General features: G+C 40.5%; 1 protein-coding gene across 4 annotated transcripts in view; it reads right to left on the bottom strand.

The window, feature by feature from the left end:
* The window catches only part of pom121 (POM121 transmembrane nucleoporin), a 55764-nt gene that overhangs the window by 28768 nt on the left and 10550 nt on the right, over positions 1–16446 (bottom strand). For all 4 annotated transcript variants that reach the window (XM_080210902.1, XM_080210903.1, XM_080210904.1 and 1 more), the window contains exons 3-8: positions 16257–16406; positions 14709–14789; positions 13510–13681; positions 6852–6949; positions 4997–5076; positions 1783–1907 (exon numbers count right to left, since the gene is read on the bottom strand). In XM_080210902.1, coding sequence (XP_080067028.1) covers positions 1783–1907; positions 4997–5076; positions 6852–6949; positions 13510–13681; positions 14709–14789; positions 16257–16406 — 706 coding nt within the window. The remainder of the gene's footprint in view (positions 1–1782; positions 1908–4996; positions 5077–6851; positions 6950–13509; positions 13682–14708; positions 14790–16256; positions 16407–16446) is intronic.

Raw genomic sequence — 16446 nt, 5'->3', positions numbered from 1 at the left:
GCTTTATCCCTGTAGCCCAGCAAGCTCATTTCCCACTTTACTTTTTAAAATCATTAATAATCCACATTTTTATCCCCTTGTAGACAGCAAGCTGCAGATCATTACCACTCACTGCATCAAAAAGCTCTTTCACAGTTCCCGCTGCACATCTTGTCCAAACCCTTAAATCATGTCCTCTAGACACTGCGCCACTAGCTAGTCAAAACTCATTCTCTTTGTCTGCATATGAACTTCTTGTATATCAGATTTCCCCTCAATCTACTTTGCTCCAAGAGGAACTCCAGTTTCTTCAATCAAACCATCTTGCAAAAATCCTCATCACTCGAATTATTGCTGGAAAATCTCCTTTACAACCTCTCAAAGATCCTCACATCCTTCCTAAAGTGCAATGACCGGACCAGTTCTTCAGCTGTGGCAATAACTGGTACTTTATAAAGATCCCTGTTTTTGTACTCAACATACCTATTAATTAGGCATTGAGTCCTAAATGCTTTTCAATGATTCTCTCATTAAGTCATGTCACCAAACATCTGTGTACATCAAAACCAGATCCCTCAGTAGAACAGAATCAGTCTATTGTGCATCTTACTTAGCCTTGGGCCAAAATGCATCATTTTAAACTTCAGAATATTACAGCTGCCACTCTGCCCATTCTGCTAACCTGGCTTTGTTCTACTGCAGTTGTTTGATAGCATCTTCACTGTTTGCCACACCAGAAGGTTTAGAATCCTCTAACTGAAAACAACCATTCACTGAAACTCACTGTTTTCTATCTTCAAATTTTTTTTAAAACCAACTGATATTGATCCCTCTGTTCTGTGAGCCTCAAATTTGTTAATCAGCCTGCGTTTTCTTATAATCTATAAACATCCACTGCACTTTTTTCATTAAACTTCTCTATTGCTTCATCAAAAAATGCAATGAGATTAGTCAAGATCTGTTTTATACAAATTAACTCAAATCTCAGCAAGTGTTTGCTGACATTTTTCTCCCCACCACTGAGTCCAAACCATATCCAACACTCACTTCAAACTGACCAGCCTTTAGTTACTAGGAATGTCCTTGCCCCTTTCATGAATAAGGGTGTCACATTTATTGCTCTGCAATCCTCCAGAAGCGATGCTTCAATTACACAAAGTCCTGGTTGCACAACATCTATAGTTCTGCGAGCTATTAAAAGTTTATTTACTAGTATCACAGGTGGGCTTACATTGACACTGCAGTGAAGTTACTGTGAAAATCCCCGAGTTGCTACACTCCAGGTACACTGAGGGAGAATTTAGCATGGCCAATGTACCTAACCCGCACGTCTTTCGGACTATGGGAGGAAACCGGAGCAATTGGAGGAACCTCACAGACACGGGAAGAACGTGCAGACTCCACATACAGACAGTGACCCAAACCAGGAATCAAGCTCGGATCCCTGGCACTTTGAGGCAGCAGTGCACATCACTGTGCTGTGCCACCCTATGTGAGTCAATACTCAATGCCAGAAATTATTCAACACAGTCGCAGCCAACTAAAACCCTGGCCTCATTCAATATCTACTCATCCAAACCTTTAAAGTCAATGAATAAAAGTTACGAGCACAAATGTCAATGCATTAACTCAAACTATCGGGACAGTGTGGTCAAAACCATAGCAACATATTTCCCCTTAATTTTTTTGTTCTACAAGATGACAGATTATCCCTGGATTACAATCAAATTATTTTAGTTAGAGTAGCTAAATAGCAGGGAAAGTGTTTGGAAATTAATGAGGAATAAGCAATACATGACTCACTAGAGTAAGCTGATCTCCTTTGCGTTTCGACAGGAGGGGAATCTTACGCTTCCGTTTCCCATCGCCCTCTGAAGGGCTAGAGTCCACTGTTGAGGGTGACAATTTTGACAATGGAGGCACGTTTTCTAGAAACAGAAAATCAACTGTAAAGAACAACCACTCTTAAAAAAGGTTCTTCTGGGATATGACTGCATTGTTGCAATAACATCAGTACTGCAGCACTACAAGAAAAACTGCCATGCATCAATTCGCTATTTGTGTGTATTTTTTATTATTTCATGGATATCGCAAGCAATTTCCTCTTCTGGTTGAAAATCCCAAGTGTCTCCTCATAGTTCTGATCCCTAATGCTAGGATACAGCTTCATGGATCCTCTTCACACTGCCACAAGCCTTTCTAGTCTCGCGCAGTCCTACCAGAGCGCTGTATGGTTTGAGAACACCATCCTCCACTTGTATTCTATTGTTTTGGCTGTGTAGTTCAATATTCCATCAGCTGCTGCTCTGTATTGATGACACACATTCAATGCAGAGTCCATCTAGACTTCAAGGTTTCTTTCTACTTGATGCCTAGCTATTTCAACACTATTCATGTAATGTATCTGTTATCTATTTTTCCTACATGTACCATATTTATCACTCAACTTCATCTGCAAATGCTTGACTTCCTGACACCATTTGTTTGCTGCATTCAGCACTTTCTGGACCACCTAATTTAATTTCACTGTCCAGTCTAATTTCACATGATCTTCAAACTTGATAAATACTCAGTCACAGAATCAAGTTTCTGCAGTAAATATGAAACAATATTAGCCCCAATATTGAGCCCTGTGGTGCCCAACTCAATGCTTCCCACCGCGGCATGAATCCTGTAACTTGCACCAGTTGTTGTCAATCTTTAACTAATTTTCTAGATCCTTCATTGCTTTGACCTAGTCTTTTTTTTAAATGAAACTTATCAAAAGCCTTTTGGAATCCCAAGATCAAAATATTGCAGGGTTTAAAAGCTGAAGGATTTATTGGGCTGGCAAGATTTCTCATAAAACTATCTTAAGGGAATGATTTTGCTTTAAGCCTTTTCAGTTTGGCTGGAACTTTTACTGCCCATATATTTTAAGTCCTAAATGTTGCTGGTACATTTTTGGGAGAAAAGTACAATTGTCTTTGTGTTTGCTTGTGAACAGTTGAGGAATGAATTAGTTATAATATTTATCACTTCAACCTCAGTTTTAATTTAATTTGTACCTTTCAAAGTTCTCAGCTCTTTTCTGAACACAATGTATTTCTCCAAGATGTATCCATAAGTTCATAAGATATAGGAGCAGAATTAAGTCATTCAGTCCACTGAGTCTGCTCCGCCATTCTAGCATGGCCGATATGCTCCTCATCCCTATTTTCCTGCCTTCTCCCCATAAACTTTCAACCCATTACCAGTTAAAAATCTGTCTAACACCTCCTTAAATTTACTCACTGTCCCAGCATCCACCGCACTTTGGGATAGTGATATCCAGATTCACAGCCCTTTGGGAGAATTAGTTTCTGCTCAACTGTTTTAAATTTACTACCCCTTATCCTAAGACGATGACCTCTCATTCTGGAACACTCCACAAGAGGAAGCATCCGCTCCACATCTACTTTATTAATACCTTTCATCATTTTGTATATCTCAATTTGATCTCCCCTCATTCTTCCAAATTCCAGATAGTATTGGCCTAAACTGTTCAATCTCTCTTCACACAATAAACCCCTCATGTCTGGAATCAATCTAGTGAACCTCATCTAAACTGCCTCCACTGCAATTATTCTTTTTAATTCTGTGCAGGTCTCATTTGCTCCTCCAATCGACCTTTTTACATATTTCTGTGCGTTTCCATATTCCTCCAGTTAATTACTTTCCTGATCTTCACATAAGATTTGTAATTTTGCTTTTAGCTCAATCTTAATTCATTCAGAACCATGTTCGTTTAGTTTGTGTTTACTGACCATACGTATTTACTTGTCTTGCAAGCTCAACATTATTCTTTTAAAGGTCTTCCACTGAGATAGTTACGAACATTTGCCTCCAACCTACTTCACAATCTCTTCAACTGGGTTCAAGGATAACAGGAGACTGGACATTCTTGCTGGTTGGCACAAACTATCGTGTTTCCACAACAGCAAAAGGCCTATAAGAATGACAGTGGGTGATGGTTTCATTTGATATCAATTGCTTGAAGGGCTACAGGGCACAGGTCTGTCATAAATCTTGAAGTATTAGCTAAACGTTGACAACATACCTTTTAGGGTACTGAAGTGGAACAGAATAGGCAACTTTTGAACAACAGAATTCAGGAATACACGCTACACCAGAAGGAAGCAAATAAAACATTCCTCTATGCAGCACCATTCAGGAAGCCATGAAAGTACGCAGAGAGCAATAAGTGTGTTCAATGGAATTCTGCAGGGAAAAAGGGAAGGCCTATCTGCAAAACAGCAGAATGGAATTATTGTAATTTTGAGAGGAAGCAGCATCAGGTCCAAGAAATCTGGGAAAAAGTCCCAGAGAAGAGATGGGTTGGAGAAATTCCACCAGCTGCAATGGCAATAGGACCATCCTACAGCTTTCCCCTACAGTTGTAACAATGATCTGACAGACATTGGGAACAAGCGGGTGTGGAATGTCAATGATCAATCTGACACCAAATTTGGGCTTAAAGGCTGTCTGTTTGACCAAACAACTGTGTAAAGTAGGGTGTATTGCTCAATGCACAACACAAACTAGAAAACATTTAACTGCCAACTCCAAGCCTTGTGGAGAATCAAAACTTCAGAGGCAATCTCCACTGCTCAGTCTCAGTTTGCTTCTCATATTACCATTAATACAGCAAATTTCACCTCGAAATCAACAGCTGGAAATGCTCGGCGTGCAGCCAAAATACAGTACAAAATATGCAAATAAACACTAACTTCTGGTGGATAGAGAAGAAATATTCCACACACATCACTCATAGCTCAAACATTGTGATGGTGTGCAAATTTGTCGTGCAACCTGTACATAAAAAGACAGTGCAACAGGCAGTGCGAGTTGGGTTACATAGATGATACAAAATTTATGCTTGCTTCAAAATTTATCAAGTTATGTCAAGTACCTAAAATTGCAAGAGAAACAATGGGTCTCACAAGCTTGTAGGACACGTGGTGATTCCTGATTCAATTACAATGTTTGTGCTTCTTACCTTCCTCCACAGGCTGTTCTTTGTCTGCACTGTCTACCTTAACTGGAGTAGAAGCATCGGATATTTGTATTTCTTCCTCCCTGTGGATAAACATCAAAATTAAAAATATCTGCAAAATTCAACAAACCCAATATTTTGCTTTATTATCGTAACTTCCTTCCTGCAACATACAGTTCAAAAGGTGCCAGTTGCCCTCTGACTGCACCAAAATAACCACATTTTTTGATGAAGGCTACATGAGCAAATTCTGACCTCTCAAGATCATGTGGATGTTTTCCACCTGAGGTCCTGAACTAGCTGTGGTTGAATTTCTTTGCCAGGACAGAGATCATTTGCAACACACGTTCGCACCAGTTCAGGAACAATTATCTCGGCACAGGATTGATCCTACGAGCTTCTAATACACGTGAATGAATTAGAATCCCTACAGTGCAGGAGGCCACCATTTGGCCCAACAAGCCTGCGCCGACAACAATCCCATCCAGGCCCTATTCCCATAACCCCACATATTTACGTGCTTGTCCCCTGACACTAAGGGACAATTTACCATTGCCAATCAATCTAATCTGCACATCTTTGGACTGTGGGGGGAAAACCGAGCACCCAAACGAAACCCATGCAGACATAGGGAGAATGTGCAAACTTCACACAGACAGTGACGTGAGGCCGGAATTGAACCCAGGTGTCTGGTGCTGAGAATCTTTATTGATTGAATAGAACGAACAGCAACATAAGAATTTTGCCAGTCTAATTCAACAGTCAAATGCTAGCAATGTGAAAAAAATCAGTGTCTGATGAGTACAGCGACCTGAAATGGACTCAAAAGGTTTATGATACTGTACTGATTATAATGCTTGACTGGCAATCAAGGTGCCATGTTCAAATTCCACTCTGGCACGAATTAAAACTAAATTTATTCAACAAATTTGGTCATGTGGATCAGTATGCACCAGACCACAAAATCTGTAAAAACAAACCAACTAGTTCATGAACAATGCTCCCTCCAAGTTGCAGTCAGGCAGCACCCCAAAAGTACCCTGTAAGCCATACACAAGTTGGCCCTGTTAAGTCACTGCATGTACACAGCTGTGCAAAAACATTTTTTAAGGATCCAAAGTAAAGTTTACTTATTAGTCACAAGTAGGCTTACATTAACACTGCAATGAAGTTACTGTAAAAATCCTTTAGTCACCACACTCCGGCACCTGTTCGGGTACACTGAGGGAGAATTTAGCATGGCACCGAACCAGCACATCCTTCGGACTGTGGAAGGAAACTGCAGCACCCAGGGAAAACCCAATGCAGTCACAGGGAAAATGTGCAGACTCCACACAGACAATGACCCAAGCTGGGAATCAAACCCAAGTCCCTGGCAGTGATGCAGCGGTGCTAATCACTGTGCCACTGCACCACTTAAAACACATTGGCTGTGTAGTGCAACTGGAAAAAGCGGGCAGACTGCTCATGATTAACTTTCAGGAAAGTGAAATTGTGATCCTTTATCTTATCTGGCCTACATGCAAATCAAGTGCAACACTGCTTAATTAACACCTAAATAGCCTAACATCCTGTGTTGTAAAGAATGATGACTTAAGATCCACTATTACATTTTCAAGGCAATATATGCAGACTTGGCATTAGCCAAAATACAACAGCAGAGCACTTTTGAATTTACATCAGTTACACATCTTAACAGAGTAGAACACAATACACATTGTAAAATTCTTTGGAACCATATCACTGGTTAACAACAATGACATCACGGGGGCGGGGGGGGTGGTTTCAACAGGTCCACATCAATACTTCAATGACCTTTATTCCAGTAAGGCATATTTTCAGAAAAGCAATTAGTTACCTCATTTTCTTGCCTGGTCTCTCAGGTGTTTGAGAACGTGAAGATGCAGGGCTAGAGAGCGGGCTTGCATTCCGTGCGGAGAGATAATTCTTAAAACCCTGCAGGTTAAGAGAGAAATTCAGTCATTTCTTTATTTAAAGCAAGGTACATAGCAATAAGTTGCTGCACTGAAGAAAACATGGCCAATTCCGGCATCGAACAAGGTACAGATCGACATTGGCGCCAGAATTTTTAAAAAATCTGCAACTGGTTCACACTCCTGGAAACATTTCCAGTGCACATTCCTATGACAGAATTATAATAGATACACCTTGTGTAATTTTAGAACTGTCATTGTACCATCCTGTCAATGACAATGCCGCAAGAGGGGACATAATGAACGCTTAACAATGCATTTTCATTATAAAGGGGCATATTATGCTCCCATTTCTCATTACTGTATTTTGAAGTTTTTAAGACTTAATCATCCAATATAAAGTCAGACATTTGAGAGGTTAAACTAGAATGGTTTACCAAAGGTTCATCAGGCTGATTCCAGGGATGGCGGGACTGATGTATGAGGAGATATTGACGAGGTTAGGATTGTTTTTGCTGGAGTTGAGATGAATGAAGGGGGTCTCACAGAGGCTTATAAAATTTTAACAGGACTAGACAGGATAGATGAAGGGAGAATATTCCCGATGGTCAGCAAGTCTAGAACCAGAGGTCGCAGTCTGAGGATTCATGGTAGACCATTTAGGACGAAGATGAGGAGACATTTCTCCACCCAAAAAATGATCAGCCTGTGGAATTCATTACAGTAGGAAGTAATTGATGCCAAAACATTGAATGCATTCAAGAGACAGTTGGATAAAGCAGTTGGGGCAAATGGGATCAAAGATCATGGGAAGAAAGCAGGATTAGGCTATTGAGTTGGATGATCAGCCACAGACATGATGAATGGAAGGGCAGGCTCCAAAGGCCAAATGGCCTCCTCCTACTCCTATCTTCTATGTTTCTATGATGTAATCCTGTGTACACAAACTGTAAAATTTTTGCATTCATCACAAACATATTTGTTCATAGCCAATTAAATCCAAATGTCAGAAAAGCAAAACAGAAGGAATGAACCATCACACGACATTGATGCAAAGGTTCAGAGAATCATTATATTATTTGACCCTTCATGTCTATTTCACCTACTGTAATTCTCCTACCCTTTCACCCGTAATTTTGCATGATTTCACTTCAATAATAATGATTTCCTATTGAATGCCTCAACTAAACCTGCCTCCACCACACATCCAGGTTGTGCATTCCAGCCCCTAACCAGTAGTTTTGCATTTCCAAAGATAATACCAGAAATGCATGGGTGTATATAATTTATATGCACGCACACACATCAGTAAAGGATTAACAGACAGGCTCTGTTCTCTCCTGGGAAAAATAAAGAGTTGACTTAACTGTGGTCTTTAAAATTACCAAGCGTTTCGATAATGTTTTCTCTTGCAGAAAAGAGCAAAACTAGAGACAATTAAGACAATCAAGAAATCCAACAGGGAATTCAGAAGAAACTAAACTAAAGACCGGTGAGAATGTAGAACTTAGTACCACAGGGAGTGGTTGAAGTAAATAGTTTAGATGCATTTAAGGGAAGGCTATGAGGAAGACAAGCACATGATGGAGTAGTGCGTTCGTAAATTTGCTGAAGACATCAAGATTAGTGGAGTAGTGGATGAGGTGGAAGGCTCTTGTAAGCTGCAGAGAGATATTGATAGGATGCAGAGCTGGGCCAAAAAGTAGCAGATGGAGTTTAACCCTGATAAGTGGGAAGTGATTCATTTTGGTAGGACAAACTTGGATGCAGATTACAGGGTCAACGGCAGGGTTCTGAGGAATATGGTGGAACAGAGAGATCTTGGGGTTCGTATCCACAGATCTCTGAAGGTTGCCACTCAAGTGGATCAAGCCGTGAAGAAGGCTTATAGTGTGTTAGCATCTATTAACAGGGGGTTTGAGTTTAAGAGTCGTGGGATTATGCTGCAACTGTACAGGACATTAGTGAGACCACATTTGGAATATTGCGTGCAGTTCTGGTCACCTCACTATAAGAAGGATGTTGAAGCATTGGAGAGAGTGCAGAGGGGATTTACCAGGATGCTGCCTGGTTTGGAGGCTAGGTTTTATGATGAAAGGTTGAGGGAGCTGGGGCTTTTCTCTTTAGAGCGGAGAAGGATGAGAGGCGGCTTAATAGAGATTTATATGATGAGGGGAATAGACAGAGTGGACGTGCAGAGACTATTTCCTCGGGTGGATGTAGCTGTTACTCGGGGGCATAACTATAAGGTTCATGGTGGGAGATATCGGAGGGACGTCCGAGGTAAATCCTTTACTCAGAGTGGTTCGGGTGTGGAATGCACTGCCTGCTGTGATAGTGGAGTCAGACACTTTAGGAACTTTCAAGTGGTTACTGGATAGGCACACGGAGCACACCTAGAGAGTGAGATAGCTTGATCTAGGATTCGGGCATAGCTTGGCACTACATCGACGGCGAAAGGGTCTGTACTGTACTGTTCTATGAATAGATGGTTACAATGAAATATTTTAGTAAAGGAAGAGGAGGAAGCTCAAGTGGCGTGTAAACATCAGCATGGATTGGTTGGGCCAAGTGGCCTGTTTGTGTGTCTTTGTAATCCAATGTGGGGAAAAAGTCAAGTATTTTCAGTAGTTTGAGAGCATTTGGTGCATGATCAGTCTCTGGCCTACTTGGAAGAGTTCCTACAGATTGAAGGGTAGTTAATGTCAGCCCATTATTCAAAAAGGGAGGGAGAGAGAGAGAAAACAGGGAACTGTAGACCTGTGAGCCTAACGTCAGTATTAGGGAAGTTGCCAGAGTTTATTAGCAAGGATTTCATAACTCAGCATTTGCGCAGCAATAGCATCATCATGGATTTACAGAAGGGAAGTCAGGAAGTCATGCTTGACAAATCTACTGAAATTTTTTGAGGATGTAACTAGTAGACTTGACCAAGGAGAAACCGTGGATGTGCTTTATTTAAGCAGTCAGAAGGTATCCGACAAGGTCTCACATAACAGATTACTATATAAAGTTAAGCACATGAGATTACAGGTAAAATCTTCAGATGGACAGAAAGCTGGTTAGCAAATAGGAAGCAAAGAGTTGACATAAATGGGTCTTTTTCTGACTGGCAGTCAATGACTAGTGGAATTCCACAGAATGATTTGGAAGAGGGAATTGAATGTAATATCTCCAAATTTGCAGATGATACAAAGCTGGACGGAGGGAGCTGTGAGAATGATACAGAGATGCTTCAGCGTGATTTGGAGAGGTTGAGTGTGTGGGCATCTGCATGGCAGATGCAGTATAATGTGGGTAAATGTGAGGTTATCCATTTTGACAGCGATAACAGGAAGACAAATTATTATTTGAATGGGTAAATTAAGAGCAGTGGACACTCAATGAGACCTAGGAGTCCTCATGCATCAGTCACTGAAAGTAAGCGCAAGAGTGCAGCAGGCAGTGAAGGCGGCAAACGGTATGTTGGCCTTCAAAGCGAGAGGATTTGAGTATAAGGATAGGGATGTTTTGCTGCAATTGTATAGGGCTTGATGAGTCCACATCTGGAGTATTGTGAGCAGTTTTGGTGCACTTATCTGAGGAAGGGTGTCCTTGCTACACAGGGAGTACAGTGAAGGTTTATCAAGCTGATTCCTGGAACAGCAGGTCTGTCATGTGAGGGGAGACTAAATCAGTTAAGATTATATTCACTGGAGTTCAGAAGACTGAGAGGATCTCATTGAAACTTATAAAATTCTAACAGGGTCAGACAGGGGAGATTCAGAAACAATGTTCCCAATGGTGGGGGATTCCAGATCGAGGGGTCACAATTTGAGGATAAGGTATAAACCTTTGAGAACTGAGGTGAGGAGAAATTTCTCCACCCAGAGGGTGGTGAATATGTGGAATTCACTACCACAATGTAGTTGAGGCCAATAAGATGTCTGATCTCAAGAACAAATTAGATATAGCTCTTGGGGCTGAAACGATCAAGAGATATGGCGGGTGGGGTGGGGGGTGGGATGAGGATATTTAACTCGATGATCAGCCATGATCAAAATGAACGGTGAAGCAGGTTTGAAGAGTTAAACAGTCTATGCCTGCTTCTAGTTTCTACGTGTAAAATCCATTACAATATTGTAGCTCATGACTGACGTTTCAGATTTAAAGTAATTGGCAGAAGAGACAGCATGATGAAAAACTTATATACACAATGAGTGGTTAGGATTTACATGCACTGCCTGATAAGGAGATGAAAGCAGATTCAAAAAGGGAACTGGATGAATCCTCGAAGGCCAAAAACTTGCAAGTATAGAGGTGTGAGGCTGACCACATAGCTCTTCAAAAAAGCCAGTCAACTTGATGGGCTGTATGGTCTCCTTCTGTGCTGCATTATTCTATAATTCTGAACATGGAAGAAAATGGACTTTGGGAAGTTGGTAAAGAGGTGAAGGCCAGTCCATCTGGGACAGAAAGAGCATTATAGTCAATGGACTACTTTCAAGTGTTTGCTTGCAAGGGCAATGATAACTAATTTTGACACTCCACAACAGCAAATGGCCAATCAGTTAATCTGCTTTTGGCACTGATGATTGAAAATAAATGTTGGCTAATACACAAATAACTATTCTCCAAATGAAGTAGTGGAATTTTATGTAACCAGAGAGCATTTAGTTTAGTTTCTAATCCAAAAGACAACTTCCAACCACAACCAGATCACCTGCAATCTTATTGAATGGCAGAGCAGGTTTAAAGGGTCAAATAATTACACTTGCTCCTCAATCCGATGTTTCTAACCTACTATCACAGCAATTTTTCAAATAGAATATGAACCGATACAGAAAATTCCCAACATCCATCATAACTTGAACAGGAAAGTGAGTTTTAACGTTCAGTTTCAATTAATTTTCCAAAATTTGCTCAATTTGGGAAAGGTTCCATCAGACTGGAAGGTAGCAAACGTGACCCCTTTACTCATGAATGGAGGGAGACAGAAAACAGGGAACCACAGGCTAGTTAGTATGACGTTTATCATGGGGAGCGAGATCCAATCATTGAGGAGGTCACATCTGGACACTAAAAAACTCAAGGTAATCGGGAGAATTTTGGTAAAGGAAAACCACATTTAACCAATTTATTAGAACTCTCTAATGGAGTAACATGCTGGGGAGAAAGGGCAGCCTGTAAACTTACTGTTCTTGGATTTCTCCAAGATATTTGATAAGGCGCCGTATTGAAGATTATTGCGGAAAACGAAAGCTCATGGTGCACTGGCTAACATATTTACATGGACTGAGATTGTCTGGCAGAAAACAGAGCACATATAACTTTTCTGATTAACCGGGTGTGACAAGTGGAATACTGCAAGAGTTTGTGCTGGGGCCTTAACATTTTACAATTTATATCAATGAGTTAGTTGAGGGAAGTAATGGCACAGTAGCTAAATTTGCAGACAACAAAGATAGGTAGGAAAGTATGTTATGAAGTGGACATAAGGAAATTGCAAATGGATATAGGTAGGTTGAGTGAGTTGGCAAAAATATGCAGATTTGGAGTATAATGTTGGAGAATGTTTCGTTGCTCACTTTGGCAGGAAGAATAAAAAAAGCAGAACATTACCTAAGCCAAGAATGGCTTTTTTAAAAATATTCTTTCATGGGACATGGACGGCACTGGTGGGGCCAGCACTTACCGCCCATCCCTAATTTCCCTTAAGGGGGCAGTTATGAGTCAACCACATGGTGTGGCTCTGGAGTCACATATAGGCCAGACCAGCTAAGGATGGTTGATACACACCCTACAGGACATTAGCGAAGCAGATGGGATTTTTATTGAATTCAAATTTCACTCTCTGCAGTCGCAGGGTTTGAACCTGGGTCCTCAGTGACAATACCACAGTGCCACTGCCACCCCTGCAGAATTCTGAACTGCAGAGGGATCTACATGTTTTTGTGCACGAGTCACAAAAAATTAGTTGTGCAGGTAGAGTGAGGAATTAAGGTGGCTAATAGAATGTCATTTATCATGAAAGGAACCTAACATTAAAGTAAGTATGCTATGCTTCCTATACAGGGCATTGGTGAAACCACATCTTGAATGCTGCGGTTTGATCTCCTTATTTAAGGTAAGATGCAAAGGAATTGGAGGCAATTGAGGAGGTTAAAGGAGGTTCTCTTATGAGGGAAGGCTGGAGCGATTGGGCTTGTTTTGGCTGGTTGAGAAGTGACTTGAAATATATAAAATCTTGACAATGTGAATGTGGAAAGGATGATTCCTCTTGTTCGTGAATTCAGAACTAGGTGGCACTGTTTTAAAATTAGGTATCACCTTTATAGGATGGAGATGAGGAAATTTATTTTCTGGCAGAGCAGCGCAACTTTGGAACATTATCTCAAGGCAGTGAAGCTGGGATCAGTGAACATTTTTAAGGTGAAATACATGGATGTGTGTTTCGCAAAGAAATCAAAAGCTACTGAGGGTTGATAAAGTGGAATTTGAAACACACAGATTAGCCATGGTTTTATTGAAACAATCTCGAGGGCTGAATGGCCTACATCTGCTTCTGTTTCGTTTGTATCATATTCTCCGCTATGCACTAACCTGAACATAACCTCGGGTGGAACTATAAGAACTGAAAATGGGATTGCGAGAGGAACTGTACTTCCCACCCACGCATGTGCTGTTCAGCGAACTGATGGAGGATGTTCTCGACCTTTTGGAGATGGGGTCTTCCGAACACTGGGAATTGGTGCTCCTCTTTAAGGTTCCGGGTCTAGAAAATAGGAAAAACATGAAATCAAAACAGGGAGAATGTTCTGTTCGAGTTGCCTTTTTATAAATAATCCATTGAGTTTATATTAAGTATGCTACATGGCAAGTTCTAAAGTACACTCTCTCTGTTTTTCGCAAATCTTTTGTTCTTGTTCCAATATTCTGCCTAGCTTCTCATGAATACAATATCTCTTGTGTCAGCATTCCTCAATGTACCTGTATAAACTATAAGATTACACCAGAGTTGATCCTGATATCAACCATAACTTATTTCTCCACTATATAGTGACCACTAATCACAGAACTGTTTTGACAGTGTTGCCTTCATCCATCTTCACTATTACCTCTTCAAAAAAACTCCAACAGGTAAGTTAAACATGATTTTTCCTTTACGAAATCCATGCTGCCTTCCTTTCATTAACCCGTATTTGTCCGTATTCATTTTGTCTGAAATTACCATTTCTAATGGAGAGCATAAGCCATCAGTGTTACTGAATAACTGAAGAGGCACATAGCAAGTTACAATGCCACAACCGATACTGGATTGCTCACAATCAAGGTTTTAAACCTGGAAATCTCTCAACTATTAAAACCTACTTAAATTTAATTGCACAAGGAAAACTTAAAAACATGATGATGAGCAGGAAACACAGGTGTGTAGCACCTATTTCAAAGGTTTACTCAGATAAATTTCACACTCCTGGTCTGTACCCTGAAATCAGGCTGCAAGGCATTCACATGACTATATGAGATGGAACAACCATTTCCTGACCACCACCACAGAAATCATAAAAAAAAACTGATAAAATTTTACAGGAATGGCATAAACTTAATCATTCCAGGTATTAAGCAGATGGAAATGATTGAATTTTAAAAGACCACAGTATAGTTTGATTACTTATGAAACTACCTGGAACAGCATTTTGAAACTGAAAGACAGCAATGCGTGGAAGTTCAGTTACTGGCACCAGTTTATTATGCATCTATTCATGGCATCATTCCAGTCTTTTCTCCCCTACTCAACTTACTTTGGAATCAAAGAAGCAGGAGCACCATTGGCCAAAAGGGGTTCAAATGCAGAGTGACCACTTCCACTGCTGTCATGGCGCCTGGAAACAAACAGCAACAAGTTAGGGTAACACTACAAGGCTTGACTGGAACTTGACATCTGCTGCTGATTATTTTTCAAAGATGTAGAGATCATTTTCTCCATATTCTTCAAAACTGCATGCAAGTTCCCAGGAGAATGACTGACATCAAGTTTCTAAGTTTATTGCTTTAACAAAATTAGCTTCTCGCGAGGATTCAGATTTACAAACTTAAATCTTAGCTTTGTTCAACCGCATGGTTATCTAATGAACGAACTGGCAAACTGTTTGAAAAACATTGAGGCAGCCATGGGTTTTCACTAGCTTTTGCTTCAAAATAAAATTGTCGAAAGAAAATGGTTTAGTGGATGCTGCATTTGTAGCACTTCTGGGAACAGTGTTATTTTAAATTGAGGGGAACGTGGTCACTTAAATACAGAGATGCCTCATGCTTGGGAATATGAAGGAAAAGAAATTCCCCCAGACTAGAAAGATATGATGTGCTATGTTCTAGAGTTGGAGATGCCCCAATTTAAAATCAGAACAATTTCAACTTAGGATTAGCTAATCCTTTTCTGCCCATCAATTCTACCACTTCCCCAGTTCTCACTAAATAAGCCATTCAAGTTCTGTGCATTCTAGTTTAGACTACCAGAATTAAAACAACTTTTATAGAACTTCAAATATCACAATTTACCAATTCTAACACTCCCCCAGCCCCTGCTCCTCTTACCCATCCCCAAAGCCGAAACTGAATTGTTACAGAAGTACTATTCCATGTGTGTCGACTGCTTTTGAAATGATCTAAGTGGCCAGTTATCTTTCATCAGTTCTTGGGGAAAGGAAATTGTCTGTCCTTGAATAACATCCATGTCCAGCGAGGAATTTGGGGGTGGGAGTGAGGACATTACCTGAATATCAAGAGGACTAAGTGTGGCCTTTACTCTCATCCAGACCAAACACAACCTCCATAATTGCTGCCCTTGCCAAGACAAGTTAACTCAGTAGTTAATGTCCGATGGTCATTTTTAAACCAATCCATAAGTCAATTCATGGAATTATTTCATTTTATCACCTGTGCAATGCAACTGAGGCAATACTGATCTTGAACCACAAATGGTCACTTGTCCACTTTGCAGCATGAGGACACACTAGAGCTGGGAAGTAAAAACTTCACATTGCTGCACGCTTTCCCTAATATGCCAAGCAAACCTCCTTTAATACACAATGACAGATTCTTGGAATTAGAACGTCCATTTATAAAAATTAATTCAATAAGAAAAACTGAGCAATAAACATGTCTGTAAGTAAAGTGAACCTTAACTGGACCTTTCCAGTCTTGTCCATTAATATCACTGCAGATTTTTAAAAGTTCATAATGCAGTTTCTTCCAAACTCATAACTGAAGCATTCCCTCCACCCCCTAATTCCCCTCATCTCAAATCACTGCAATGACCAATTAGAAACTCAATTGACCAACACACATACCTACGCTTATTCTCTCGCTCAGAAACCAAATTTCTTTCAGTGTCATCTTCAACCGTTCTCTTCCGACTTTCCTTGAGTGCACTGAGCACAGTTGCTTTTGAGCAGGGGTCAATCAGAGGAGATACAGCAGAAGTCATCATGTAGTCAAACCTGGGAAGTGAACAGAATTTAAATACATGTCCACAGGTGG

The sequence above is a fragment of the Carcharhinus amblyrhynchos genome, chromosome 23, assembly GCF_965287045.1.
Source record: "Carcharhinus amblyrhynchos chromosome 23, sCarAmb.v2.hapA, whole genome shotgun sequence".
Lineage (NCBI taxonomy): Eukaryota > Metazoa > Chordata > Chondrichthyes > Carcharhiniformes > Carcharhinidae > Carcharhinus > Carcharhinus amblyrhynchos.
The sequence above is the reverse complement of the archived record's forward strand: the minus strand, read 5'-3'. Positions and strand labels throughout refer to the sequence as shown.